This window comes from Calidris pugnax, unplaced genomic scaffold (genome assembly GCF_001431845.1).
Source record: "Calidris pugnax isolate Ruff unplaced genomic scaffold, ASM143184v1 scaffold74, whole genome shotgun sequence".
Taxonomy (NCBI): Eukaryota; Metazoa; Chordata; class Aves; order Charadriiformes; family Scolopacidae; genus Calidris; species Calidris pugnax.
In genome coordinates this window covers 526,661-554,449 of record NW_015090790.1, presented here as the reverse complement: position 1 = coordinate 554,449, position 27,789 = coordinate 526,661, and the positions used below count along the sequence as shown (strand labels likewise).

Genomic DNA, 27,789 nt, shown 5'->3' with positions numbered 1-27,789 from the left:
CTCTCAGCCTTTCCTCATCAGGGAGATGCTCCAATCCCTCCATTGTCTTGGTTGCCCTACACTGGACTCTCTCCAGCAGTTCCCTGTCTCTCTTGAACTGGGAGCCCAGAACTGGACACAGGATTCCAGTTGTGGCCTCCCCAGTGCAGAGCAGAGGGGGAGAATGACCTCCCTCCACCTCCTGGCCACACTCTTCCCTACGCAGCCCACGATCCCACTGGCCTCTTGGCCACAAGGGCCCATTGCCGGCTCATGGAGAGTTTACTGTCCACCAGGACCCCCAGATCCTTCCCCTCAGAAGTGCTTTCCAGCAGGTCCATACCTAACCTCTATTGGTGCCTGGGGTTCTTCCTCCCCAGGTGCAGGACCCTACACTTGCCCTTGTTGAACCTCATGAGGTTCTTCTCTGCCCAGCTCTCCAGCCTGTCCAGGTCATGCTGGATGGTGGCACAGCCCTCTGGGGTGTCAGCCAGCCCTCCCAGTTTGGTGTCATCAGCGAATTTACTGAGGATACACTCTTTCCCCTCGTCCAGGTCATTGATGAATATGTTGAACAGGACTGGACCGAGTGTTGGTCATAGTTTGTTTGGTCTCAGTCCAACAGAGCACTGGGTGTGACGACAGTCCTTTTCATCAGTTACTTAACCGAGGGGTGTTCATGGTTTTATGTCATTGCAGTTGTGCATGTTGTTAGTTTAATGTGTTGTTAGGTCCATGTATCTTAACCGGTGCTTCTAGCTTGGTATTTTTTTAGTAGTGTTGCTAATTTTACTCCACACTGCCTTATAAAGTGCATCCTACATTTTATCTTATTTTTATTTATGGAAAAATTGCAGGAAGAACAAAAAGACTGTCTTAATTGTTCATTTGTCCTGAATAGCATTGTTTAGTCAGCTGTAAACCAGATGTTGCAGTTAGCAGCACAGAGGTGCTACGCAGGAATGCAAGAGAGAAAACAAAATATGACTCATTATTTTAAAAAATGGTAAATGTTCCTTTGTCAAATAGTGACTTTACCCTGCATTGTTCTGCTAACCTTTGTCTTTCTACACTGTAAAAGGCTATTTACCCTGCACACATAATTACTCCACAAGTGAAAACATTTGCTGCAGTTTTCTCTTTTGTGTTTGTATAGTGTGAGTATTCCAGACAATCTCAGGGGGAGAAAAAGTGTTTTTAAATGTGAAAATGTGGTTTCAGAACTGCAATAATGAAGTACTTTGATTAAAGTGTCAAACCCCAAACTAATAGTACTTGAAACTGACAAAATTTAAGTCAGCGATGTTCTTATGGTTAGCTTATTACTACTTTATGTCATCTTCTTTCAGTCATATTCTCTGTCTGATATTATTTAAAGAAAACTTCAATTTTTATCAGCTGCTGGAGCTGAAAGAGATAGACCCTTCTTGGCAGCATGCATCTCCCTTGAAAACTCTACTTATTTGAAACAGTTGTATTTCCTGATTTCCTTTGTTTTGCAATTGTTAACTTTTTTTAAAAAATTATTTTTTTTAGGATATTTGATGAATGTGAGCACCCATCTTTCCTAAATGAGAAACAACAACTGTATAAACCATTACATGTCCCATGCATTCCTCGGAAATTAGTCCAGTCTGTACAGAGTATTAGATTCTCAATGCAACGGACAGAAACAGGTGCGGTGTGTTTAAAATTATCTTTTTCTGAGAATTTTGATTTATTTTGTGTAAATGAATGGAAAGCATGATAACAAGTGTAGCATACTGCTCTTACTGTGATAGTTGAAGCAAGACTTCCAATGGAAGTTGGATACTTATGTGTCTTTATGTTCTGAAAATCTTCTGTGTCTGATTTCTCTCTTACCTGTGCCATGAGTAAAGTAACATGACAGGTGTACCTGATCCATAGTATCAGAAAAATCTGAAACATAACTTTAGCACTGTTTGCATACACACAGAAAATACTGAGTATTGTTTGCAGTATATTGATTGATACTTACATATTTTGTGATAATTTTCTTTTAGTTCTGTATGAACAGGAAAATTTGTAAGCTTTGTTCCCAAATTCAGTTTAACGATGCCATGCTTTGGATGCTTAATTCTATTGTCAATATTAAGGAATATTTGTTAATTTAGGGAGAGAAGACAAAGGAAAACCTACGGAATGTTCAGTGGCCACTAGCAGTTCCTCCAGCCTTGCAGAAAATTTGTCACAGGTATGCAGCTTTCCCACTAGTAAAAACATGAGATTATATAATCTGTTTTATGTGGTTGTTTAAATTTAAAACATTTCAAGTACACTTAGTGCTATTATAGCTTACAGAAAACTTGTTAACACTGTAACCAGGATGCTAATCTTGGTAATCTGTTATTACTTGATAATAATAATAAAAATATTTCTTTGGTGCTATTTCTAATTCAACTGAAAATATGCATGTTCTTACGAAGTGCAACTGGTAGTCACAGTAAGCATTCTAATCCAAATTTGAGGTAGACTGTCCAAATAATTTTGTATAGTAGTTTTTAAAATTTAGAATAACCTTTGTAGATTTGCTTTTTGTATGTAGCCAATTTCTGGAATTCTAAAGGAGGAACACAATCTTCTATTACTGATTAATTGTCAGCCATCTATTCCATAATGAAGGATTTCATAAAGGATTAAACATGCAGGATGCTATACAGGACCACTTCCAGTTAGCAGGTCAATTCTGAGGTTTAACCAGAAGCAAAAATATGGGCTAAGCAGAATAAAACCACGAGCAGCATTGCTTTCTGCACTTGAGGAGTCCACAACTACGTTTTCCATCTCTCACCCATAAACAAATAGTTCCTGTGGCACTTTTTGGAAAAGGTGAAGTGTATTGCAGCTTAATATCTTAAATATACATGCACAATTCATACATACACGATAAACCAATTCAGAAACAAGTTGGAGGAACAATTTTTGCAGTTATGAAAACCACTAATGAAATCTCATTAAGTGCAAGAACGTTCATAGGACCAATAGATTGTAAAAGTATAAAAGGAGTACTCAGGTAAGATAAGGCTGTAGAAGATCAAATGAATAGTTTGCAACTGTGCTTGCTGTGCAGAAGCTTGGGGAAGTTTCCTATCAAAACATTTCTGTGTAAGAGACATCTCACTGGAGCTGTTTAAAACCAAATTTTAATGGAACAACAAAAATCAAGTAAAAAATTAACAGAACTGATTGTGATTTTCTTAAGAATTTCAAAGGAACTCAAGGATAAAGTGAGTGGATTACAAAATGTTTTAGAGTGGAGCCTGTGGTAGAAGAAGAAGCCTTTGTAAGACAGCATGGAACAAGACCAGAAGAAATTTCAAGCAATTCTGATTTGTGGCCGGCTGAGGGAGTTGGACATGATGAGGATGATGGAAGGGCTGTTGCCAGGGTAATCCAGAGATGAAGAGGGGAATCTCTGACCTAGAATTGCACTTAGAGAATAGTGGGAAGCACTAAGTCAAGGTTAAGGGAACTTTAAGAAAGGGTGACAACAACAAGGAAAAGAAGATGGAGTCCGAGGAAAAATAAAAAGATTGGAAGAAAGGAGGTTGCTAGGCTTCAGAAAAGGAGTGCTGTAAACTACAGGAGTTGAGTGGCAGACAGATTCTGCAAAACCAGCCCTTTTGTCCCCTGCTCTGACTTGATTTCAAGTTGATAACATTTTGCAAATTAATGCCAAACCGCAACTAGCAGCTCCCTGGGAAATAGTATGTTATCTGATGCTGAGGCGTAGATTCTGGGTGCCACTCTGCTCTTTAGGCACAAGTATATGTAAGAGTTAGGGGTTCTGATCTCATGAAAATCTGTGAGGCGGGAGTATTTCCATGTTTTCTGCAGTTTTTCAATCCAAACAGGAGACACGCTCGCTGATGTTCATACTCCCTTTGGCCTTCGGAGGTGGAGACAGGCCTGGCTCCAGCGCTTCCTGTCTTGGCAAGCAGGACCAACCTGGCCACAGCAGTAGAAAACCTGGATGAAGTTTGTAAATTATGTAATGTCATTTGTACGACAGAAAAGTTGATTATTCACCTCTAGCAATTGATGCTGTGAATGAAATTTTATAAAAAATTATAGAAGTTGGTTTGGGTATCATGCTGTTAAAATGTAGGTAAAGCAAAGATAAGCGAAAAAGTTTTATGTTGCCTGAACCCTAAAGAGAGGTTAAAAGAAGGGATTTCCACAGTCTAAGGAGAAGTCAGAGTGATACTGTTGAAGCGGCAATTTCATATGATGCTTCATTTGAATTTTTTGCTATGTTTTAGATGATTATTGACACTTCAGGGACTAATAATCCACAAATTGCCCAAGTTCCATCAATAGCAAGCTTACAAAACCAAATGCAATTCAGGTAACTTTTCTGTAAAAAAGTTGTTTTCATTCTTGAGATTAAGGTTTATGGAAATAATCCATATTCAGACAAACAATTTTTCTCTTTTAGACTGGCAGTTCCTCCAAAGCAGACAAGTTCTAATCAACAGTTTGAGAATGAAAATGCAGTCACAGGTAAAGTACCACTGTCATTTTTTTAATAGGATGTGCAGCATCACGTAAGTATAGAACACAAAATTATAGGGGCCAAATTTTCATTCTGGTATTAAGTGGGCCATCACTTAATATTTCTTTTATTATTTAGTATTCCTTTTTGCTTTTGATTATTTAGTTCAAACTTTGAGTATAGCAGACAGGCAGTATCCTAATTTAAATAGAGACTGAACTGCTCAGTAGTGTGGGTTTCGTTCTGCATTGACCATTGCTAATGAAAGGAACCTTCCAGTATGTCTTGTAAATCCATGCTCTAGGCTCAAATTACTTGTGTAAGATGAAATCCAGTCCTAAAATCTGCCCAGAAGGCATGAGGAAATGCAAATGAAAGGGATATAATAAACTCAGTAATTTAGGAATCTTGAAGCATCAGATTAAGATTATTAAAGGTGAAAATTAACTTGAGAAATACTTACAGAATACTTACAGAAACAAAACAAAGTTTTTACAAATACACCTATAGGTTTTGAAATCATGAGGCACTGAGCTTCAGTTTAAATATATTTTTTTCTAATTATACTGCCAATCTAGATGCATGTCAAAAATTATAGTCTATTTCCTTATAAACAGGATCCTAGTTATGTGTCCTGAAACGTAGGATCTTAACCCACAGTGCCTGAAATGTCACGTGGTCTGAAGCTTAGAGCAGGAAGTCTGATAACATTCTTCTCATTTCTCATCCTGACTTTTGTCCAGCTCTTTAAGATACACTTCATTAGTGTCGTAGGGATGTGCTTTTTATATTGTTTCCACCTGGTTTCTATTGACTGGCACTCTCAGAGGGCAATAGCTGGATTAGACAAACATAACACTCTCAGGGAACAATAGCTGGGTTTGAAGAACACACTAAACCACATGAAGCAGCCGAAGCGTTGCTTTAACTGTAGCGAGTAAGTGACAGAAGGAGATGTAACTATTGTGGGCATAGCCACAAAGTGGGTTATTATGAAAACTACAGTCAGGACACTTCCTTTCCAGTAGCAATGTCATGTTAGTAAACCTTTCTCAAGAATTCTTTCCCACAACGTAGTTTTTATTTATGCATTTCAAATGCTGTTATGATACAAGCAGTGCTGCCTTTTCTGTATAGCAAATCAAGAAGCCAAATGTGGTGATAAAGAAGCAGAAGATGAGCCAAAGGATTCCTCATATGTACCTCAAGTAAGCAAAGCATTACTTTTGACAAAAAGTAGGTCAAGAATTCTTTCCCACAACGTAGTTTTTATTTATGCATTTCAAATGCTGTTATGATACAAGCAGTGCTGCCTTTTCTGTATAGCAAATCAAGAAGCCAAATGTGGTGATAAAGAAGCAGAAGATGAGCCAAAGGATTCCTCATATGTACCTCAAGTAAGCAAAGCATTTCTTATGTCAAAAGTAGTTATTTTGTTTAGAATAGCCGAACTATCTTGATGTATTTGAATCTATTGGCAAGAGATAAGTCTCGGAAATTGATGAAGTGACTCATCATAAGGCACCCAAAAGGTAAGAAGCCAGTCAGTGCCTTCTGATTAATACTTCTGATCATTGTTCTTGATCGTGTCATAGGCTATTTAGGATGACTACCCTAATCCTATGCCCATCGGAGTTTTTGTATAAATTGGTGCATATCATTTTCATCAGTGTGAGCTGCTGAAACAGTTTTAAAAAATGTTTGCATTTGAAACTCATTTCTCCCCAAATCCCATAGTGAATAGGCTGTGTGCTGGCTACAGAGTCCGTGTGGCTCCAATGGCACTGCTTCTACTAGCTGTGCCTGAAAGTGAGATCAAGCTCACCAACCCTGCCATAATAATCAAGCCAGTTGTGTGAACAGCTTGCATACATAGGTGATACCAAGATGTGGGTTAACGCTGGCCAGCAGCTAAGCACCACGTAGTCTCTTGCTCGTTCCCCTCCACAGTGGAATGGGGAAGAGAAGCAGAAGGGTAAAAGTTCAAGAATCTGGGGGCTGAGATGAAGACAGTTTAATAGGTATAGTAAAAGCTGTCCTAGCTAGCAAAACAAAATAAGGAATACATTCACTACATGCTGTCTGCAGGCAGTTGTTTAGCCATTTCCAGGAATGTAGGGCGTTGTCACACATAATGGTTACCTGGGAAGACAGATGCCATAATTCCAAAGATCCCCCCCTTCCTCCTTCCCCACAGATTTTATTGCTGAGCATCATGTGGTGTGGAATACCCCTGTGGTCAGTTGGGCTCAGCTGTCCCAGCTGTGTTCCCTCCCAGCTTCTTGTGCTCTCCCAGCCTACTCACTGGCAGGCCAGCATGAGAAGCAGAAGACCTTGACATTGTGTGATCACTGTTCAGCAATAACTTAAAACATCCCTGTGCTATCAATGCTGTTTTCCTCACAAATCCAAAATACATCATCATGCAAGCTATGAACTCAGCCAAAACCAGTACACAAGATCAAGTTTGAGATATTCCTCATCTTCTGGTTGGCCCACTACAGGCTGATGCCTGCAGGCAGCTGGTGGAGAAGAATGTTCTTAAAACAATATTGACTCCGGTGGGAAGTGCTCCACAGAATCCAAGTGTATGTTCTCATTTAACATTTTCTGAGGAAGACAAAATATCTCAGTCAACTGAAATGTATTCTGATGGTGATGTTCCTTTATTTCACTAGGGAGTATCAAGAGGATTCCAGTGTAACTAAGCATTATGCTAAGACGAACTTTAGACTGAAATAGCTATTTTATTCAAAATCGGTGTTTTCAGTCAGTTCACGAGTTTCTTTGGTTTTTGGATGAAAATTTTCATATATAGTTTCATTCAAAGGAGTCCATTTTCAGTTAGATAAATTAAGGTTACAGTTTAAAGTATGGGGAATATGTCGCTGTGACCACTTTCTTAAAATTCTTTTATTTTTCATGAGAATAAAAATAACTAACTAACCCTAAAACATACAATGAATATGTTTATAGGTAAATGGATGAATGATATTTTGGGAAATTTTATATGCCATAAACATTATTGTGTATTTCTTTTTAAAAGGACATACAAACATGTTTTAAGTCAAATGAAGATATTCCTGATGCAGCAGAAGAAAGTGCAGAACATTTTCTAAGAGCACCTGAAACACCTGAGTTTGTAAGAACATCTGACTCAAAGGGGAAGAAGCCACAGTCTTCTAAAACACCTCCATTTGACTTGTATGATTTCAGCTTTTATTTAGATTTTGAGCAAAGTAGTATTGATCCATGTTGTATAAACATTTGCATTGCTTTTGAAGGATACTATAGGAAGGCTTCTTTAGAAAACTTTTCTGAAAATATTCAGATTTTTTTCTGTGTCATGCTAGGTAATTTATTACATTTTCTTCTTACGGTATCATTTCTGCTTGAAGCTGTTTTGAAAGAGGGTGTCTCTGCTTAGAAATATATGAGACACAGGTTCTTTGTAGCTCCTTTGCTAAAATTGTTGTATTTTCCTGCAGTTGTATTTGTTACATCATTTGCTATCTTTAGACGGTTTTTTTGGTAAAAGGGTAGGGAATTGGTAAAAAAAACCACCTTATGTTGCTTTAAAGATTTGTGTTACCTGTTCTGTGTTGCAAGAAGCAGTTATTGATGGAAGCGATAGGAATTTAAAAAAAAGATAAAGCACAAAAAGAAAAAATAGGAGAAAAAAAGCCATCTACACTACTTTTAAAAAGTATTAATGTAACTTCTTCCTTTCTGTCTTTACAGCATTCACAATTTAGGTGCTGAAGAAGGAACATCAAAATCTCCTGCTTTCTTTCCTCTCATGAACTTCTCCCAGAAGTCACCTGGCTTTAATTTATTTGATTCTTCTGTGTTTGGGGCAGAAAACTCATCTGATGAGGTAAAAATGAGTATTTGAGAATATTAAATTTCCACAAAGCAACGTATTCTAAGAAAACAGCATTGACAGTGCATGAGATTTTTCAGACTGGTTATCTTTGTAGCAAATAATTTTCTTACTAGCTTGCTTAATTTTACATTTGATATCCTTTGAAAATGCTTATCTCCTTTCCTGGCGATCTCCTGATGAAGTATGAATCTTTCCCATAGGAGCAAGATTGGATCTTGTGCAAATATACAGGTGACTAGATGCACAAATAGTCTTCCAGTTCAGTGCTGCAATGCAAAACTTTAGGTACCCTAGCAGAATTCACAGCTCACAGGCCTATCCTGTGTGGTTTTGTCTTGCTGAAGTGGGGAATCAGGCACTTAAATTTTTTCTTTTTCCCCTCCATTTTTCACACTGAGAAAAGGAAGAAAGGACTATTAGGAATATTGAAGAGCAAATATGGATTAGCTACACTTAAATGGAAGAGATAGGTAGGCAACTAATTGGAACAGGGATTGGAATCCAGGTCTTCCTTTTCATTTGCAGGTTCCCTAACTACAGCATTCTAGAGTCATCTTTACTTTCATGGGCTAATAGATGGATAGATAATTGGGTATTCCAGATAGATGCGTGTCAGTGCATAGTGCAATGGTGCATATCACTCCCTGGCAATGTAGATTCAAACCCCATTATGCAAATAAGGTATCTGCTATTTCAGTGGGTGTGCTCAGTCTTGAGGTTACTAGATAAAAGCTGAGGGAAGGAAGAGGGAAAGTGCTGCTATATTTTGTGTTTGGCGAGGTGCGTGTTGTTGATAACTCCTAGCATCAGCTGTGTGTAGGAGAGAATACACTGGTGAGTAGTTTGTGAATTGTTTAGGAATGAGGTAGGTGTTAAGGCACCTAGTGCTATTGGAACCCCTGTTATTTTGTGCCTGCTCAGTGGCAGAAACCAAGAATTTACTAGTCTGTAGCAGTCATATTAGAGGGGAGTGTTGAAGGACTTAAGTATCTGTTATAAATCTACCCTAAGAACTCCTCTCAAGAGTGATGAGTGGTTATTCTGCTACTTTTCCTGGCAATGTTAGGTCCTACTCAATAGACAGTAATTATGTTGCTGCTTAGAGGTTTTCTAAAATGTCACAGAATGAAATAATTTTGAATCTTTGCAGTTTAAAAAAGAGCAGCAAACCAAATCAGATTTTGGTTTGTTCTCCATCTGATGTACTTTCCAGAAGAATGGAGGGAGTGTGTTTGCAGATGTAAGCAAATATAATCAAACTGTACCATCAAAGCTTACCGTTCAACTTTAGGGATTGATATGTACATTTGAATGCAGATTTTGTGAAGGCTACTAACATTCACTGTGTGGTCTTTCTCACAAAAAGTGAATGAACTTATTACATATCAGCATTAGAGCTTATCTTTAGCCTTTCTCATTTGTTAAATGAATTGGCTGTTTACATTTCAGACAGAAGAAGGTTATTCTGTGGGATACTTGAACCCTCTGTCCCCACACAAAGATATCGGTAAGTCTGAAAATCATGTGTACTTCTGTATGCCAGCTGTCTTCTACTCGTGCTTGTGTGACTGACAAGCTTGTGATCCTGCTTAACAGGGCACCTTTGGTTGTCTAAAAAGATGTTCAGTTGTAATATTGTAGTTCAGTGGTTTATTGTGCTCATTGGTCTTTTGACTATCATAAATCTTTCCCTGGCATGTTTGGCTTTAAATGTATGAGATGTCATGAAAAAAGAGGTATGAGAAAAAGACAAATAGGCGTAGTGTTAGGTGTGATTGAAGCAAACTGAGATGACCTGCAAAGGAGAAGAAAAATTTAAGTGTCAAAGCTTTCATTGGTAAAAAGAAATGCTCTTTTAATATAAAAAGCTACAGTACTTGGTAAATACTACCTTCAACTTAAGGCCACCAGCTTAGAGTTGGAAGAGTACATATCTTGGGTTTTTTTCACCCTCAATTAAAATGAAAATAAAGTTTCCATTTGGTTAAAGAAATGTTGATAGTAAAGTGACTTCCATCAGTTCAAACTATTGGAGGCACACAATGTTAGAGGGGAGAATCAGACTTAATAAACAGTATCTTCTACTCATACTGAGTCACACACATTTGCGCGTTCTGTGTGATATCCTGGCTTTGCTGAAGTAAAAGGCCAATTTTTCATGATACCGATAGGATCAGAACTTACTCTTGATCAAATGGTTTTCCAAAGGGAACTGTAATCTGCTCTTCTTTTGAGGTGCTGCAAGTGCAAAGCCACTTTTTTGAAGTGTATGAATGTAAGGTTGTACACATACGTAACTGTCATAGAGAAAAGTGTACGAATTTTGTTACTAAATATAAAACTGGTGTGGTTTTCTGTCAGTATCTTTGTTGCTCCAGGTATTTCAGTGGTTGATTGTACCGTTCTCTAGAGAAGAAATAATCTGCAAAAATGTATTAGTTTACAAAGACCTCTGTTGCTTTGTATTCAAAGGATTTCACCCAGTCTATCGTGCAGAAGTGTTTTGTTCTAAGTCATTGAAGTACTTCACACTTCATTCTGTGTAGATTCTAATAATGCCCTCCTTGAAGTGCCATTTCTAGTGCAGGAATAGGCACGCAATGGTGGGCTGATACGCAGCAGGTGCTGGGAGTACAATATTATTAAAGAAACATGTTAAGCTGAATGCAGTATTCTTTCAGCAAGATTTAATCTAATAATAAACCTAATCTGTATTCCATGTAGGAAGCTTGTTTGGGAAATCAGAAAGTGAGGATGCATTTGCCTTTCCCTTTCCCTCGGAATCGACTTCTCATGCATTTGGAGATGGAAAAGATGACTTCAGTTTTTCATTTGCATTTGGACAGGATCAGAGATCATCACAGTCTCCTTCTGTGAAAGGTTTTCATTCTTCCTTACAAAATACAAAGCCATTTACATTCTTTTGAATACCTTTGACTTCCTTTTAAATTCTTTTCCTACTTAGCCTTGACAAATGTTTTCAGTTTCTTAAGTTAAAGTACAAAGCATTTAATGTTCTCTTTTCATCTTGTGTAAGAATACATTATTGCATTTGCTGCAAGAGCATGTGTATGTTCATCAGGCACACACACTTTGAGATGCAACTTTTATTTTTTCTTTTTTACTTTCTAAATATGTTGTTCTCATAAAATGTTTTGATATGCTCATGCTAAATTGGCACTTACAAGCAGCAGAAATATCATTTTAGAGTAGTGTATTGAGTTAATTCAGTATCTGTGTGAGAGCATCTAAACTTCTAGATGAGTACTTTCAGCCTCTGATATAAACTAAATAGCTTACAGAAAGTGTTAGTGAGATTAACTGTTATTATAGCAGTAAAAGTTGAATTTGAGTTGAAGGCCATGTTCTTTAATTAGCTGTTACACATAGAATATTTATAAAATTTTTGAAATAAACGTTTTTGTTAATTTTATGCAAAGTTTTGTAGGTATTTCTTAATATCAGAAGTTAAATAATGTTGCAATTGTAATACATAGCATTTCAACTTCTGTCTGTTGAACTTGAAACGCTGAAAGCGAGTTCTTTCCTCTTTATATAGAATCTTTCCAAAAAAGATACAAAAGCAGACAGTTCCCCAAGTCTGCTTGTGGTCAGTACACGTGTATCCACCCGTCCTCCACAGATGTCTTTCCTTACGGAGCAGCTGGCTGTGGAGCTGGTATTTGGCGTAGTGTTTTAGGGTACACTACTGGCAGATATTCTGAGATCATTTAGGAAGCCAGAAAGTACAATTTTGTTTTCTCAGTTGTTCCATAACTGAAACTTGCTTTTCCATGTCTCTGACACTGCAGTCCGGTAGTCAAGGCTGCTGGCTGAAGTGGGTGAAATCATAGGTCTAGGTTCTGGATGTTTACATACACAAATGTGACGGGCTGATTAATAACACAAAAGAGAAAGCTACTTCAGAAAAGGCGACCACTCAGTATTTGGGATACTTTTCTGAGATCTAAGGGCAGGAACTCCTTATTGAAATTTTTCATTGGTATCTGTCAAATTCTGCCTAAAAATGATCCTCTGTTATTATGCCTATAACATCAATAGCAGCCGTGCTGCCAGATTGCTGAGACTAGTGTGTTTGTCACTGACCAATGTAATTCTGTTTTATCCTATACATCCCCACCTGACTGCATCCATCTCTGGTGTGAAATTGTAGACAGAGATCTTCTCGTGTAGTGGGAGCGGTTTGAGAGCAAATGAGCTATTTGCTCATTACCATTTGTTTGCAGTTATTGCCCCTGTGGTGCAGATGCAGTAAGTGCACGAGGTGCCTCACTCCTCAAAGCAGAGTCAGTGAATTTCATTTGTGTTGCTGTTGAAAGTGTGACAAGCTAACTTAACTTAGCTCACTCTGGACTCCAGTACCCGAGGAACAGGTATTACACGTGTGACTACAACTTCACCAGGAACCAGTAACCTCCAGCAGTGGGACAGCAATGGCAGCTGGGAGCTGTAATCTCTTAAAATCAGTGCAGCTGGCTGCCAAGTGGTGAGATGGTTCTACTGTCTACTTCTGATGTGAATCCTTGCAGGTGGGGGTTGCCTTTTTGTTCTGTCCTTACATTGCACCTGGTAAAAGAGAGTTCAGGTTCAAAACTGAGCCCTAAGGTAATAACAATAAAAGCCTCTCTTAAGTAAGCAAAGCCAGAATTTGACTTTGAATCTTATAGGAACATCTTAACCAGAAGGCAAATGTTTATTTAGGGCTCTGGTATCTTTACTGTTCCATTTAAGTTTTTAATGGCCTTTTTGACAGAAAACTACTTAACTTGAAAATTCCTTGCAAAAGGTAGTGACCACCCAGCACTAGGTCAGTGCTGGTTTAATACTTCATGCCACCAAAACGGTAGGAAATATCATGGTGTTTGAATAAATCAATCTTTGAATTTTTTTGAAAAAATATTTCTGAAGAGTGAAAAATGAAATTTGCTGTCTCACCTGCTACTGCCAGGAGGAAGACACCGATGTCTCAGTTTTCTTTCTCCCACGGAAATAATACTTATATGGAGATGTCATTTTTCTGATCAGAAATAACACAAAGAGCATTTCTCCACCTTTGCCTTGTTGTGCAAAGTGGTCTTCCAGTGAAAAAAATTCATTATAATTTGTAAGGTGATACAACACTTTGACTGGAGCCCCATTTTACTGTTAATTTTACTGATGCATAAATATAAAGCATGCTTGTAAGCAGTCTAGGATGTTTGGCTAACAAATAAGCAACAGCTAGACAGGTTTAATGCTAAAAAATTAGTTTAGAAACTAGGAGAAAACGAATGGAATGCCTTCCAGCAGTCTGGCATACAGCATTTATTTTAATGTAATGCTGTTTTATGGCTTCACACACTGCCTTTGATAGAAAATTAGACGTTCATCAAACTGTTCCCACTCAAAAATCAGAGCAAAAAATCAAATTTAAGAGCAATTTGTTAATTTTTAGTAACTTCAGTCTGAGTCTATCAATATAAAGCATATATGCACAGCATATCATTCTTTAGGACAAATTGCATTGTGCTGTTATATATAATGCTTAAGGTGATAAAAGCACAAGAGTTCCTTAATTTTATATCACAAAAACTGTTGAGTGTTCAAGTATGAATGCAGCATGTAGTATTGTTAAAATTAGTCTTTGCCATATTAAACTTTCAATTATAACACTGGGTGAATACTTTGTGTGTGGGGGAAGTCTACGCTGTGATGCTATATCCATATTTATCTCATATAATTGGTCACTCGTGTAGCAAGAGCAACCAGAAATCTGGGTTGGAAAAACTGCAGTGATACATGGGGCACAAAACCCATGGTGTTGATTAGAGAACATTAAACATAAGTAGTGGCTCTATTTTGAGCTGCCTGTTAAGATTAGTAGTAGGGTGCAAAAATTATCACCTGGTTATGTAAGCATCAAAAAATTAATTAAAACCCTGGTTTCAGTTGGAACTGTTTTCATTCTGAGTTGCAGTTTTTCCACACAATTCAAGAAAATCACTGTACTGAACGACTCTGAAATTCTCTATGTGGTTGCCTGCCAACTTTGGGCCCTATACAAAGGAAAAAAAAATGTTTCATTTTTCATTTCAAGACTATGAACATAATTAAAACGTGAAGTTGAAAGTAAAGGGACATCACTTCATATATGCGGGTAAATACAAACTTTGGGGGAAGGGGTAGAAGAATCATGGCTTCGTAAGAAAACAATCTTACACTATAGCAATAATACGCTTAAGCATTTCAAGGAAATAAGCTTTAAGTGCTACTTATTGTAACAGATTGGAATGTGTAGACTTACAGTATTAGATGGTAGTAATCTCCCCAGTGCAAGGCTGATTGCATGGCTAGCAAGAGTTGGCTAATCCTTTTCAGCCAATGGCATAAAACAAGGATTAGTTTTTCATTTACTGCAACTGAGTGGGTCATTAGGATCCAAAGACACTAATGAGCCTGAACAGGCAATTGGATTCCAGTTTCAAAGTTCTGGGCTAGTTAAAAAGGAGATGATTCTGTCTTTTAGTGATTTAAAACATGATGTTTCAATGACATTTTTCCTGAAAAAAAAATGAATGAAGGATATGACTATGGAACACAAACCTGGGATGTTGACTTTTTCTCTTGGAACTTGAGTTTTTGCCAGATTTGTTGCCTTAGAGGCTGAATGGCTCATTTAGAAATACCTCTGTTGCCTTGCTTTTATGTTCTGCTCTTGATGTCTCCAGAGTTGACACAAGTCACATGCAATCAAGTCTATATTCCTGGTGGACAGGCACTGTCCTAATATTCTCTGACTCACACCCAGGTTGTTTGCAGCTCAGCAGTTCTGCTTCCAGACACATCACTTCATGTTCTGATGCTAACATCTTGCTGAGAAATTGCCTCTTGGCATGTTGTTGCTTGAGTCCCGTACCTTGCTTGATTTGATGTGAAGATGATGCTCTTTTTAGCACTTGCTACACATTACCTTTGGAAAGGTAAATTTTTCCCCCCACCTCGCTACATCCCAGATTTTCTTCTTTTCAGTAATCACTTGAGTTCAGCAATAATAGGTGGCTTGTATTTGGTTTCATTCAAATCAAGAGGTGCTGCCAAAAGGGCATAAAAGAAAACATCAAAAGATGGACATTTCCATGTTAAAGACTGTTTAAACATACACAACAGGCAAGTACTTTGACTGTTATGATTCCCTAGGAGAAATAAAGTCAAATGTTTTTATAACATGAACTTAATTTTCTGTATTGTACCACAATCCACAAAGCAGCCACAAAGTTATTTCACGCAGCACAGGACTTGCTCCGTGGTCCTTTGAGATGTGGGTTGGGGAAAATCAGGGAAAGAAGTGTAGGGTTAAGTAAAAAAAGTTCTTGCTAGTAGGGAACCAGCTGTTATGACTGGTGGGAAGGTTGGTAGTTGACAGTCCATGAAGCTTGGTAGTTGACAGTCCATACTGAAAACTCAGTTTGGAGCTTGCAATTCTTATCTGCTCCCTCCCACTGTAGCAGGACTGCCTTGAGCCAAGCGTGGTCTCTTGCTGCTTTTTTCTTTTTCTGGAGGCACATGTTTGGCTAGCTTTCCTATTTCCACAAAATGCATGGTGCTGTGATCAGTGATGCTGCTCACTGCTGCAGCTGCAATGGGCTCATGTCCAGAAGATATGAGACTCAGAAGTGATTAAAGATGTTCCTTAACAATTATCCACAAAATCCTTTGTAAGCAATGTTTCCATTACTTCTCCGGGAGGTGCCAAGCCTTTGAAGCACTGTAGCTGTTACCCAGGCAGGACTGGTGTTCGGTTTCAGATTATGCCACATGGATTGACAAATGTCACTGGATACAGTATGTACTTCAAGTATGTACAAACTGAGGGGTTTTTTGCCTTGGGAATCTCGCCCCAAACACTTGACCAGTCATGTTCCTCACTGCTACATATATTGTTATCATATGCAGCTGCCTATTTTTTTTTCTCCCGCACAGTTGGAAGAGGCTCTCAGAAATATGCCAGTTATTGCAGATGTGATCTGGGAGGTGAGATGTTAAACTAAGGCCCTGGCCACCTCTGCTTATTGCAGACCCATTGCTTGCCACTGCTGTCGGTTTTCTGTATGAAGAGCGATGCAGAACATGGCTTCTTAGATTTTTTTTTTTTTTTTTTCCATCTTGAACTAATACTTATGACTCATCATTGGAGGCCAAAGAGCTGTAGAGTTCTGATAAAAAAGATGTAAATCATCAAAGATTATGTGGAAAACCAACACTGAACTTCAGAGGTGCTTTTAAGCCCACAATGGCCATCCACACAGAGGACTTAAAAGAAGCCGGTTCTTTGAAGTAGGTCATGACTTCATGTAAACTTCCACTTTACCTTGGATTATGCTCTTACCAGGTTTCAAAAAAAATAGATTTTTTTTTTTTTTTTTTTTACAGGAGAAGCATTCTGATTGCAAAAACACTGTGATAACTGTGGGATAGATTTTTCTGCTTTAAGCTAACTCAACAGACCTGAGAGCTATGAGAGTGGCTCCACGCTGCAGGGTTTGGGGGGGGTTGATGTTGTTGCTGCATAAACCAGTAGTTCTTGTTTGCCAGTTACAAATTAATATAGTATGGTAGTAACTGAAAATCACAATCTGCTGAGTGCCTGGTGCCACATATGATAAAAATGTACTGTTATTATCACTTGCAGACAGAATTGTATCAAAATTACCAATTATAGTGACAATTTATTGACGAATTGTTTAAAAAAGCCAATAATTTAATGGACATAAGAGACTAATTGTCTAGATTGCTCTTTCAAATAGTCCTGAAATATTCTTGGTGGCTATCAATAGGACATTTGGATTACCTGTCTTGCGTTGCATTGAAACTGTGGAGCTGCCTTAGGTGATTATATTGTCACATTATTACTGTCATTGAGCATCTCAAATCCCCAGTACCATCACGAGGAACTGAGCCTGGGATTGGATTGTTGCGGGACATTGGATTGTTGCGGGAGGCTTCCTGCAGCAGGATCAGAAGCAAGCTTATTAGCTCAGATCTTCTGAAACTCTTGCTACTGCCTGAACCACTGAACCATCTACAGGTATGTAAAAGACATTTATCTCTGTGCCTGTCAATAGTAATATTGCTGAGAGCTACACATCCATATAAAATAATTGAAAATATTAATGGTAGTTAAGAGATTTTTGTATAGGTATTGGAAGGCCACTATAAGGTCTCCCTGGAGCCTTCTCTTCTCCAGGCTGAACAGTCCCAATTCTCTCAGCCTGTCTTCATAGGAGAGGTGCTCCATCCTTCTGATCACCTACTCTGGACCCGTTCCAACAGGTCCATGTCCTTCTTCTGTTGAGGGCTCCAAAGCTGGACACAGAGCTCCAGGTGGGGTCTCACCAGAGCAGAGCAGGGGGGTAAGAATCACCTCCCTTGACCTGCTGGCCACGCTTCTCTTGATGCAGCCCAGGATGGGGTTGGCTTTCTGGGCTGCCAGTGCACATTGCCAGCTCATGTTGAGCTTCTCACCCGCCAACACCCCCAGTCCTTCTCAGGGCTGCTCTCAATCCATTCTCTGCCCAACCTGTATTTGTGCCTGGGATTGCCATGACCCAGCTGCAGGACCTTGCACTTGGTCTTGTTGAATTTCATGAGGTTCACACGGGCCCATCTCTCCAGCCTGTCCAGGTTCCTCTGGATGGTGTCCCTTCCCTCCAGCCTGTTGGCCATGATGACACCACACAGCTTGGTGTCATCAGCAACCTTGCTGAGGGTGCCCTCCATCCCACTGTCCATGTCTCCAGCAAAGGTGTTGAACAGCACTGACCCCTGAGAAGCGCCACTCGTCACTGGCTTCCACACATACCATCTGCTCATATCTTTGTGCTGACTTTGTGGAAGAAGGAAGGCACAGATGATCTAAAACAGAAGAATTCCTGGGTTGCCAAAATTGCTTTAGTGTTACCTTTGGGCATGGCTGTGATATGCAGCAAAACCAAAGGGTTGAGGCACGAGTCTTTTTCAGTATGTAAATTGCATGTTCACAGCAGCGTAAGGCTGCCAGCAGCATAGGCTGCTTTGCATGTGTATCACAGCTAGCTCACATATTGCAGTGTCAATATTTTAACAGAGAACATTTTATAGCACAAAAAGGAAAAAAAAAAGATGCTGCAGTGGATATTGTATTTATTTCAGTTCCCTTTATTGAGTTTTATCTGAGCTGACACTACTGGAATAAAGTAAATTGTCAAAGGCTGGGGAAAATGCTTTTATCATTTGCAAGTATTGGCATAAAGTAAAATAATGATAAGAATTTCTGTTTTCTGTCTTTTGTGGCTTACATTGTCAGTTTTAGTGATGTTTTTGACAAGGGAGTGCTGCTGGGTTAGTGATTTCTTCCAGAGCTTCAGATCATCATATCAAGACTGACAGTTGATGGGCAGTGCTTATATATTGTCTTCGTAAATTACAAAATGGAGTTAGGAGCAGCAAACGCATCTCTCTGCTTTTATAAGGTTGATTCCATGGGATTATTTGTCATGTACTTACATTCAGACTTGGTAAAATTCTTGGAACTTGTTAAGTTGTGCAGAACACTTTCAGAGAATAGGTTTGTTGGTTTTTTTTTCCTGTAATGAAACAGGGAAGATAAAAACGCTGTTCTGAGCATTTCTCCTGTAAACTTGTAGTATTTTGGAAGTATTTACATCTCTGCAAGTTTCTGGGTGGAAGTTATCTTTAGAAAAAATGTGTGCTTCTATTAGCTGGTTTTCTCATGTGTTACAAGTACAGCGATTCTAATGCTATTGTAGTTTTATAACATAATGATCTACACAGGTGTCATCTAACTATACATTAAATATCCCTAGCTGAAGCCCTGGTCCTTATAATTGCAATGTAGATATGTGGAGTTATGAAGTATAACCAGTGTGACTATGGTATTGGCAAAAGAAAACAATAATTACTGCTAAATCATTTTGATAAATATAGCTGAGACTTAAGGAACTGTGCAATATTCATCAAAAACTTAATTTTATGCAATCAACTACTCCTAAATAAAAAACAGGGCTAACTTATTCACTGTATGTGAGAACTGGATGAACTTTGTGTAAACATTCCTACTTGAGAAACCATCACTGCTCTTCCTACTCAAAAAGACTGATTTTGGAGAAATCCCTCCTGCACCTCCTTCATCAATGGGAGCAAGCATGAATTAGTTTCTACTTCTAAATCTGTAAATTATCATTTATATTACAGGAGTCCCCACAGGGCACAGCTTCATTTAGGGCCTTGTGTTACGTGCAATGAGAGAGAGTCCAAGCCTTATTACAATTTAAAAAGCCAGACAGACAATGATGGCTGGATGGTGGAATGCTGAGTGCTTCTCACAACTGCTGACCTTCCAGCGAAGCCAATGGGAGTTAGGTTGCTTAGCACCTCTTGGTACCAGCCAGTCTGCTCCATCAAGCCTGGAGGACTCATTAAAAAGAAAATATTAACTCAAATAATAAAGAATAAACAATTGCCCCCTTCCCCCCCTGCTAGTTTTATAGCATCTGCGAAGGGGAAAAAGCCTTAGAATAAATAGTAGGTGTTTCAAAACTCGACAGGTGGAAATAAAACAGACTACTTCTTTGTTAGGCTGTCTCAGGAAAGCGTCATGCGCCAAATTCAAACTGGACCATTTCCACTATATCAATATTACTGACAAGACATGCTGTGAGCAGAGTTGTCATCAAGAACTTCAGCTGGGAGAAATTTATAAAATCTGAAAAACAGCAGCTTTTGAAGTGTTAAATGTCCTGAATGTCCTTTCAAGTGCATGTCAATCTAGAAAGACGATGAAAGAGCAAGTCTGCTGAGGGGAAGAGAGGCAAATAGCTAAAAAGGAGGAAGTTATGGAAAAAAAGGCAGACTGACAATTAGTGCCAGAGATGTAACACGTTTGTTCCTTCTTACCCCCAGATGGTATGTAAGACTGTAGGTAAGATTAGTCAACGTCTGCGTGCTCCAGTGCTTTCAGAGCCCAATTTCAGGCGGCGTGAGGCTGATCTGTGGCGCAGGTGTACGCAGCCCAGCATTTATTGTGTTTTATTTTATCACAGCAGTAGTCCACGTGCCGGCCAGTGTTAGTCAGCATAAAGATACTGCAGCCCCCAGCAGTGTCTCAGGTAAGTGACCTGGGAAGCTGCCTTTATTTTTCCCATAGTAAACACCGTCTCTGTTGGGGTTTTTTTTTGTTGTCATTGCTACAGTCAGCGTCACAGCTCCTGGCAGCTGCTGTGGGAGGTGGAAAGAAGGCCATCCATATGGTGCTGCGCGTCATATCAAAGGCGTCTTGCATATGGGAAGATTCTTACAGATGTCAATGGTGGGTCATTTAAGGCCTGATTTTATTTCGGCAAAGTCAATGGGGATTTTGGTGTTTATTAGTAGGAGCAGAAACAAAACCTTAATCCCTGCCAATTCCGTTTGTGTTACATTATGCACAGAGCGTCACAGATATGCACGATGTACTGTGAAAAACACGTTTTCAGTGGTTCCCAGTGAGAGGATGAGGGGCAACAGGCACAAGTTGGAACATAGGAGGTTCCACTCAAATATGAGGAAAAACTTCTTCACAGTGAGGGTGACAGAGCCCTGGAACAGGCTGCCCGGGGAGGGTGTGGAGTCCCCTTCTCTGGAGATTTTCAAGACCTGCCTGGATGCTCCTGAGTGACATGCTCTGACAAGCTCTGGGCAATCCTGCTTCAGCAGGGGAGTTGGACTAGATGATCTCTGTGGTCCCTTCCAACTCTAAAAATTCAGTGAAATTCAGTGAAATATGCTGCCGCTACCTGCTTTCCCGCAGCAGTGGGACTGAGGGCAGGGCGGACCTGCAGGCAGGGTCTTGGGCCACTAGTGCAGGTCACCAGCTTCATTTTTTCCATTATCTGTGAGAGAAAATAAATTTTGGGGGAGTAGATGGGATTCGCTAAACTTACTATTTATGCCACCCCCAGTCTCAGTGCTGGTGAACTCTGAAGATGCTGAGAGTATCAGCTGGGCAGATGCAGTGTTAGCTATTGCATGTGTCCTAACACCTGGAGCAGAATGACGGGGATTTACAAAGGGAGTGAAAGGGAGGGCGTTTAAACAGAGGTCGAAGTAGGGGATGACAAGCAGGAAACCAGAAATGAGCAAGAAGCGGGGTATCAGAAAAAGAATAGGATCGTGAAGCATGAAGGAGGAACACTGGGTAGGAAAATGGATCCTAAAATGCCTCCTGTTAATTCCAGCTGAGTCACGTCTGTCTGACCCAAATGCTCTTCCCGCTCCGTGTCTCCTCCTTGGGGTGTGTTGGCTCCAGCAAGGCCTAGACATCACTGAGGATGTGGCCAACTACTGCTGGGCAGGGACCTCTGCTTTCTTACTGCTTGTATAGCTTATTGTTAGGACCTCAGTGGCCGATTACAACATGGGCAGTGATCTGAGGAGACGCTGGAGTAAAGAGATAGGTAGTAAAACCACTGCTGAGATGGACAGCAGCAGAGAAGCTTGGAAGTCCTCATGCAGAGAGGTCTGAGCCTGTGTGCTTACACTTAGGCAACTCTCCCGTCGTACAAAGTGCCAGCCCAGGTGCCTGATGCTGCCGTGCCAGCCTGGTTTGACCATGGCATAAAGTATCTTTTCACTTAATGTTTGCTAACAATGTGCCTCCTTGTTCTGCAGTGTTGACCTGAACGTGCCAAAGTGGTCCCTCCTCATTTGTGAAGTGGGCTGCACTTAGTCCAGGCACTGCTCCAGCCCGACAGGCTCTTCTGACATTGATTTCTGCATATAAGCTGTGACTAGAACAGGGCTCATGTCTGCCCAGCTTCTTGTATATACAGTCAGGAATGCAAGGACACTTGGAGCATCACAGATAGGAGATGCCTGTGTCACTGGGGTGGGATATTTGTGACGGAGGGAGCTGAAGCTCAGAGCTCACTTCCTTCTCTCTCCCCTTGTGACAGCTACAGGTACCAGCTGATTTGAACAAATTCATTTGTTGACAGAGTTATCCGAAAGCAGTGGCATTTTTTATCGTGTGATAAATGTCTTTCATATAATGAGTTTGTTTAAGAAGAAGGCAAGTGTTAGCTGAGTGGTTACATCCCTGAGAAGTTACTCAGAGCCTTGGAAAGTGGAGCAAGGACAAAGCGCGTGTTGCTTTTCAGCTTTGTTCCTCTTGCCAACACTCGGAGCGCGGTGTAACTGCCGGGCACACTCGATAGCCGGCAGAGCTAGGGGTTCTCACGTTCTTGGTCAGCAGGAACATTATCTCCATCAGCTGAAGCTGTGCAAGCACAGGCACCTGCAGAGGGACAGACAGCAGCGCGGTCCCTGTTCCACACACGCTTTGGTTGTCGGCCTCTGACTTCCCGAAGCAGGTGTGGATACAGGAGTGTGTGTTGCTCGGGCAGAGTCTAATAAACTGCTGCCTGGACATAAAGCCACTCACATCTTTGTGTATTAGTGACATAAAATAAATTTCTAGTTGGAACAACTGTAAACGTAGTGCCACCATTTCTGGGGCCAGCCCTCGTTTATTGCGGCCAGTGGCCCAGCCCCAAATTTAATTGTTTCGTTTAGTCTCTGGAAGGCTGGATCCGTCGCTGAGCCAGTGACTAGTTTTCCTGTATCTCTGTTCTCAGCGGGGGAAAAATAGCACGTTACTAATGGCTTTGTTGTTGTCATTATTATTTTCATGTGCTACGTGGTCTGTAAGAAGAGATAATGTCTTTTGTTAGACTGAACAAGTAGGGAAAAAAGCTGTCTGTTAGTTAATTGGACTTAGCAGCAGTTGTGCTGGGGCATCTTTTGGTTGTTTAGACTGCAAATTGAAAGGGGAATGATTAATCTCTTACTGGGAGTGAGCTGAGTGCCTCTTACACAAAGTTTTTTGTCTCTGAACACGCAGCCATGATCCTGATAAATCTGAGTTGAGATCTTAGTGATACACAAGCACAACTCATCTCAGGATTCCCAGTGAAAACAGACCCATCCGCCACCACCCCTCTTCTCCACTGATGTGTCCAGCCTGTCTCTTTGTCTCTTTCCAGTCCCTCTTTTCGTTGGCAGCTTCTCCCTCTCTTCTGAACTTGCAATTTGCAAAATTTATTCCTTTCTATGTCTAGCATGAGGGAGGGATTTTGTGAATGCCTCTGCGTAGTTCTTCTCAAGGTGTCAGTCATCTGAAAACGTCTTCTTTCCCCATGATTAATATCTGCCGTGCTGCAGTGCTGTCTACAAGGGTTGTGCAAATTGATTCTAAGGTGAAAAAGTCTGGGGAGGTAGCACAAGGGGGGAGCACCCAGGGCACTGACTCTGCTGCGGCCACCTAAGCCTGTGATTAAAGCTGTGCAGGAGATGGAAGGTTTTATGACAGGTTTTGACATTGTGAAATATTACCTTTCTTCTGGGTTGCAGGAGAGGAGTAGTTTTCCACAAGGAAAATGTTTTATGGGTGCCTGAGGTCAGTGGGAACATTTTTATTTCAAGTATTTAAAAACTAGGTTTCTTTGCAGTGTACAAAATATAAAAGCTGCAACGACAATTTGAAAACTAAGTTCTGGGACTCTGGAAGGCAAACCTTTCAGCATTGGAAAACAAAATAATCCAGCTGGTGCTGACTCTCCCCATATCTTGCCGATCAGATTTTCTTGCAAAGCATTGTGAGAAATATTTAGATTTCTTACCAGAATCAAGGTTTGTCAGAAATACCTGCATGCTTAGGCCAGCAGAGAGCTTGCTTTGGGCAGTCTGCTCTTGGCTCTGCTCCCGTTTGCTCTCCAGGAGAGGAGCAGTGTCCTCTGACCATGGCTGAGTATTTGCTGCAGAGATGGCAGAGGAGCACCTATTCTTCACCAGGGAAATGCGAATCCCTGTCAGTGCAGGACATTTTAAACTTATTTATGACAAGCAATGCTTCCCATTGCCCGTGTGGGGTTGCTATGCCTAGGATGCCTAACTGTCCTGTGACAGTACTAAAAAGATAATTTTTTTCTGTGCCTTTCTAAAGCTATTGGCGAGAAAAGTCAACGCTGTTCAGTGGAATGTTTAACCAAAGGTGTATTTTCATGCTGGAGCCCCAACCTTCCAGGGCACAACAGTCACCTCTGCCGTGTATTTGGGACTGAGAGCATGATCCTGGTCAGATCAGCTGTTTTTTCTAGCACCACACTGTCAGAAATGGTCCCCTGTCTCCCTGAAAAGGTAAATAAACTCTTACATATAGAATACGCTAAAGATAATGACGTGCTGTTAGATCATACCTCTGTGTCTTTATTTAGTGCTGTTTGCTCCTATATCACAACAACTTTCCTTCTGCCAGAGCGTCTCTGAGGCTGATCTTTTCTTAGACGGTGTACGTCAACCCCCTGGCATTATTTCCAAGATCAGCTCACCTTGTACATGTACAAAACAAACCAGATTTTGATCTACTGTCATTATGTTTTGTGAGCCTGCACATGACATAATTTAAATAAGCTTATCCTACTCAGAAAGAAAAAAAACATTCCTACCACAGTTTAGGTAAACCAAGCAATTATTCTGTTACTAAGTGTAATTAATGCCTAATGATTTGCTTTGATTAATAGGACAATCAGCATCTGCTCCTAGAAATAGGGATTAGTAACCCAAGCCGTCTCTAATAGGTGGGGGGTTCTTTTATACTAAGATCGGCTTTTCCACATTCATCTCAAAGCGGAAAAGCCCCGTGCTAAACCCTAAAAGCAGAATAAAGGGAAGGTAGGATATTTTTTAAAGAATATAGAGACATAGAGAACACTTCATACTGTCTTCATGATTTGGTGTTTTTGAGTGAAATCCATGCATGCCCATCCTTTAAGAAATTTTGTTGATCTAATTCTTTGGCTATTTTTAAAAGTTACAGCCAAAGCATTTGAGGTTTTGCATCTTCTAGGCAGTAGAGGCATCTCCTGGAATAGCAAGTTGAATTAAATAAGATTCTATGTTTGATATTTTTGTGTTGCTGATTACTGCTAAATATTGCCTCAGTTTAGAAAACAACGGAATGGCAGTTTTAGAGGTGATAGTCCTTTTTCTAAATCTGCTGATTAGTTTCTCAATGTTTTTTTTTTGCTGTGTAGATGAAGAGTTGCAACATACAACTGAAGCTGCAAGGCTAATCATTCTTTATCATCTCCTATTGATCCTAAAGATAGAGATGGAGTGCACTTAGATGCAAACACTAATCCAATCGTATAACAGACATCCCCATATGGTTAGTCACCGGCTTTGCCTTAAGCCAATCAATAATCACTTAGATGAAGAAAAATAAATTTAGATATTTTTTTTTTGTTGGAAGGTTGGTTGCCAGTCATTTGAGCTGTGGATGCTGTGTTTACCAAGTGATACCCAGGTGTTACGGGCTTGTCAGTCACTTCTGAGCATCCACTCAAAAATAGTGCTTGTAACGGCTGGTAGATAACCAAGAAGATGGTTCTGATTACTGAGATTACTACAGAGCCAAGGACAGAATTAACTTGAGACCCACATCTTGCTTCCAACAGCCTTTAAAGGAGGCTAAACAGCTCATAAATGAGTTGGGCTTTCATTGTAATGTAAACAAAAAAATGTCCCTGAAGAAACGATGTCGGTATGAGCCATTGAACACAGGAGGTGTGTGATGTAGCCTTACCTGGAGGCTTTCAGTCTCCAGCCTGTGGCTGAATGTTACAAGAATGGCCAGTGAGTCCATAGTAGGCACCTGGTAAGCACTTGGCTTACTCTGTTCATGGGTGCTTTCAGAGATGTGTTGGTCTGTTGTGATACGTGCAGTGCTGAGTAGCTGGACCATGGGAAGTTCCACTCCAATCTGAGGAAGAACTTCTTTGGGGTGAGGGTGGCAGAGCCCTGGCAGAGGCTGCCCAGGGAGGGTGTGGAGTCCCCTTCTCTGGAGATCTTCAAGCCCCGCCTGGATGCTCCTGAGTGATGTGCTCTGGGCAGCCCTGCTTTGGCAGGGGAGTTGGACTGGATGGTCTCTAGAAGGTCCCTTCCAACTCTGATGATTCCGTGAATCCGATGGTCTCTAGAAGGTCCCTTCCGACTCTGATGATTCCGTGAATCCTTAAACACTAGCAGGTACCGAGCACTCAAGATGCCAGAATTTGCTGGGGAAAGTTATTTGTAAGCCAGTATACGTACTGCAGGCAAAGTAGGAAGCCAACAAAAATAACCTGCCTAAAAGGTGCTCAGAACCCAGCTTCTGGGCAAAGCCTTTCTCAGTATTCATTCTCTAGCTGGAGGATGAGGACCATTTTGGTATATGTTCTCCGATAGGCCCCTGCATTCCTCACTGCACTGTGGTGCATCTTTTTACCTTTGCTTGTAATTAGAGCTGCTTTTTGATTGGTCTTGACAGCAGTTTGAAGTGGGTTCTTTTTGTTCAGAAGTGTCACCAGGAAGTCTATTAATGGAGAGATGCCAAAGGTATTAAAGGCTACAGAGTCCCACGTTACAATGGAGATACATTCTTGTGTATATTCCAGTGCAATCTTTGCAATATAAAAGCAGAGACAAAACGCCTCCTGTGTTCCTTTCCTCCCTTGAATTCCATCTTTCACCACCCTATTCCCTTTGCAGATTGGTGAGCGGCAGTCGCTAAATATATGCATAATAGTGAAAAACACTACATAATACACTGCATTGAAAAAAGAGTCCTGCCAGGCTTCTAGGTCAAGGGAAGGAATATCTCTTTCTTTCCTAGTTAGCTTATCTTCCCATTTGTCTCCTTTCGCTTTTTGAAAGAGCTGATGGGGAAGGTCTCCAGTTGAAGGAGCTATTCAGAAAAGACCTGACATTTTGAATCAAAATTCAGTCTGCCTCCAAACGTCACGTCACCTGTGCTATCAAACAATAATCAAAGTATAATGAAATTCATATTTACTCTGAAAACAAAATGCATATGGGCATTTGATTTAAGAAAACCCAGACAATTGCCTTAGAAAAGAATTTGTGACAAATGGGTGAGAAATGGATAGTTTAAGTAGAGCATGGAAAAAAGTAATGCTTCAATCTCCAGGAGGAAGAGACAAGAGCTAATAGTAGGCAGAAGCGCAGATGTTTGCGTTGTTATTCTATAGAGGAATGTGTAGATACACAGGGACAAAGGTTGTGAAAGGGACCCTCATTTCACCCAATGAGGCACCACCAGCAGGTTGGTGACAACCACCAGGCTTGGAGAGACTCAGCACAGCACGTGTGCCCGTCCCCACGTGCCATCATGACACGTCCCCACACGCCTCCCCATGCAGCAACAGTGACGGTGACAAAAGATATTGCAGCTGTGAGATGCTTCCTGGCCCACCACCCACCAGCGTCCCCCAGGCTCTGGAGCGCTGCAGTGGGACGAGCAGGGTTACTCCAAAGG

General features: G+C 40.5%; 1 protein-coding gene across 1 annotated transcript in view; it reads left to right on the top strand.

Moving 5' to 3' along the window:
* Positions 1 to 11,308, top strand: part of LOC106902792 (chromosome unknown open reading frame, human C14orf39) — a 32,354-nt gene extending 21,046 nt beyond the window's left edge. Inside the window, exons 9-17 of the mRNA XM_014966578.1 lie at positions 1,516 to 1,655; positions 2,115 to 2,194; positions 4,263 to 4,348; positions 4,439 to 4,503; positions 5,633 to 5,703; positions 7,542 to 7,699; positions 8,237 to 8,372; positions 9,831 to 9,888; positions 11,106 to 11,308. Of these exons, the coding sequence (XP_014822064.1) occupies positions 1,516 to 1,655; positions 2,115 to 2,194; positions 4,263 to 4,348; positions 4,439 to 4,503; positions 5,633 to 5,703; positions 7,542 to 7,699; positions 8,237 to 8,372; positions 9,831 to 9,888; positions 11,106 to 11,308 (997 nt within the window). The remainder of the gene's footprint in view (positions 1 to 1,515; positions 1,656 to 2,114; positions 2,195 to 4,262; positions 4,349 to 4,438; positions 4,504 to 5,632; positions 5,704 to 7,541; positions 7,700 to 8,236; positions 8,373 to 9,830; positions 9,889 to 11,105) is intronic.
* The last annotated feature ends 16,481 nt before the right edge of the window (positions 11,309 to 27,789 follow it).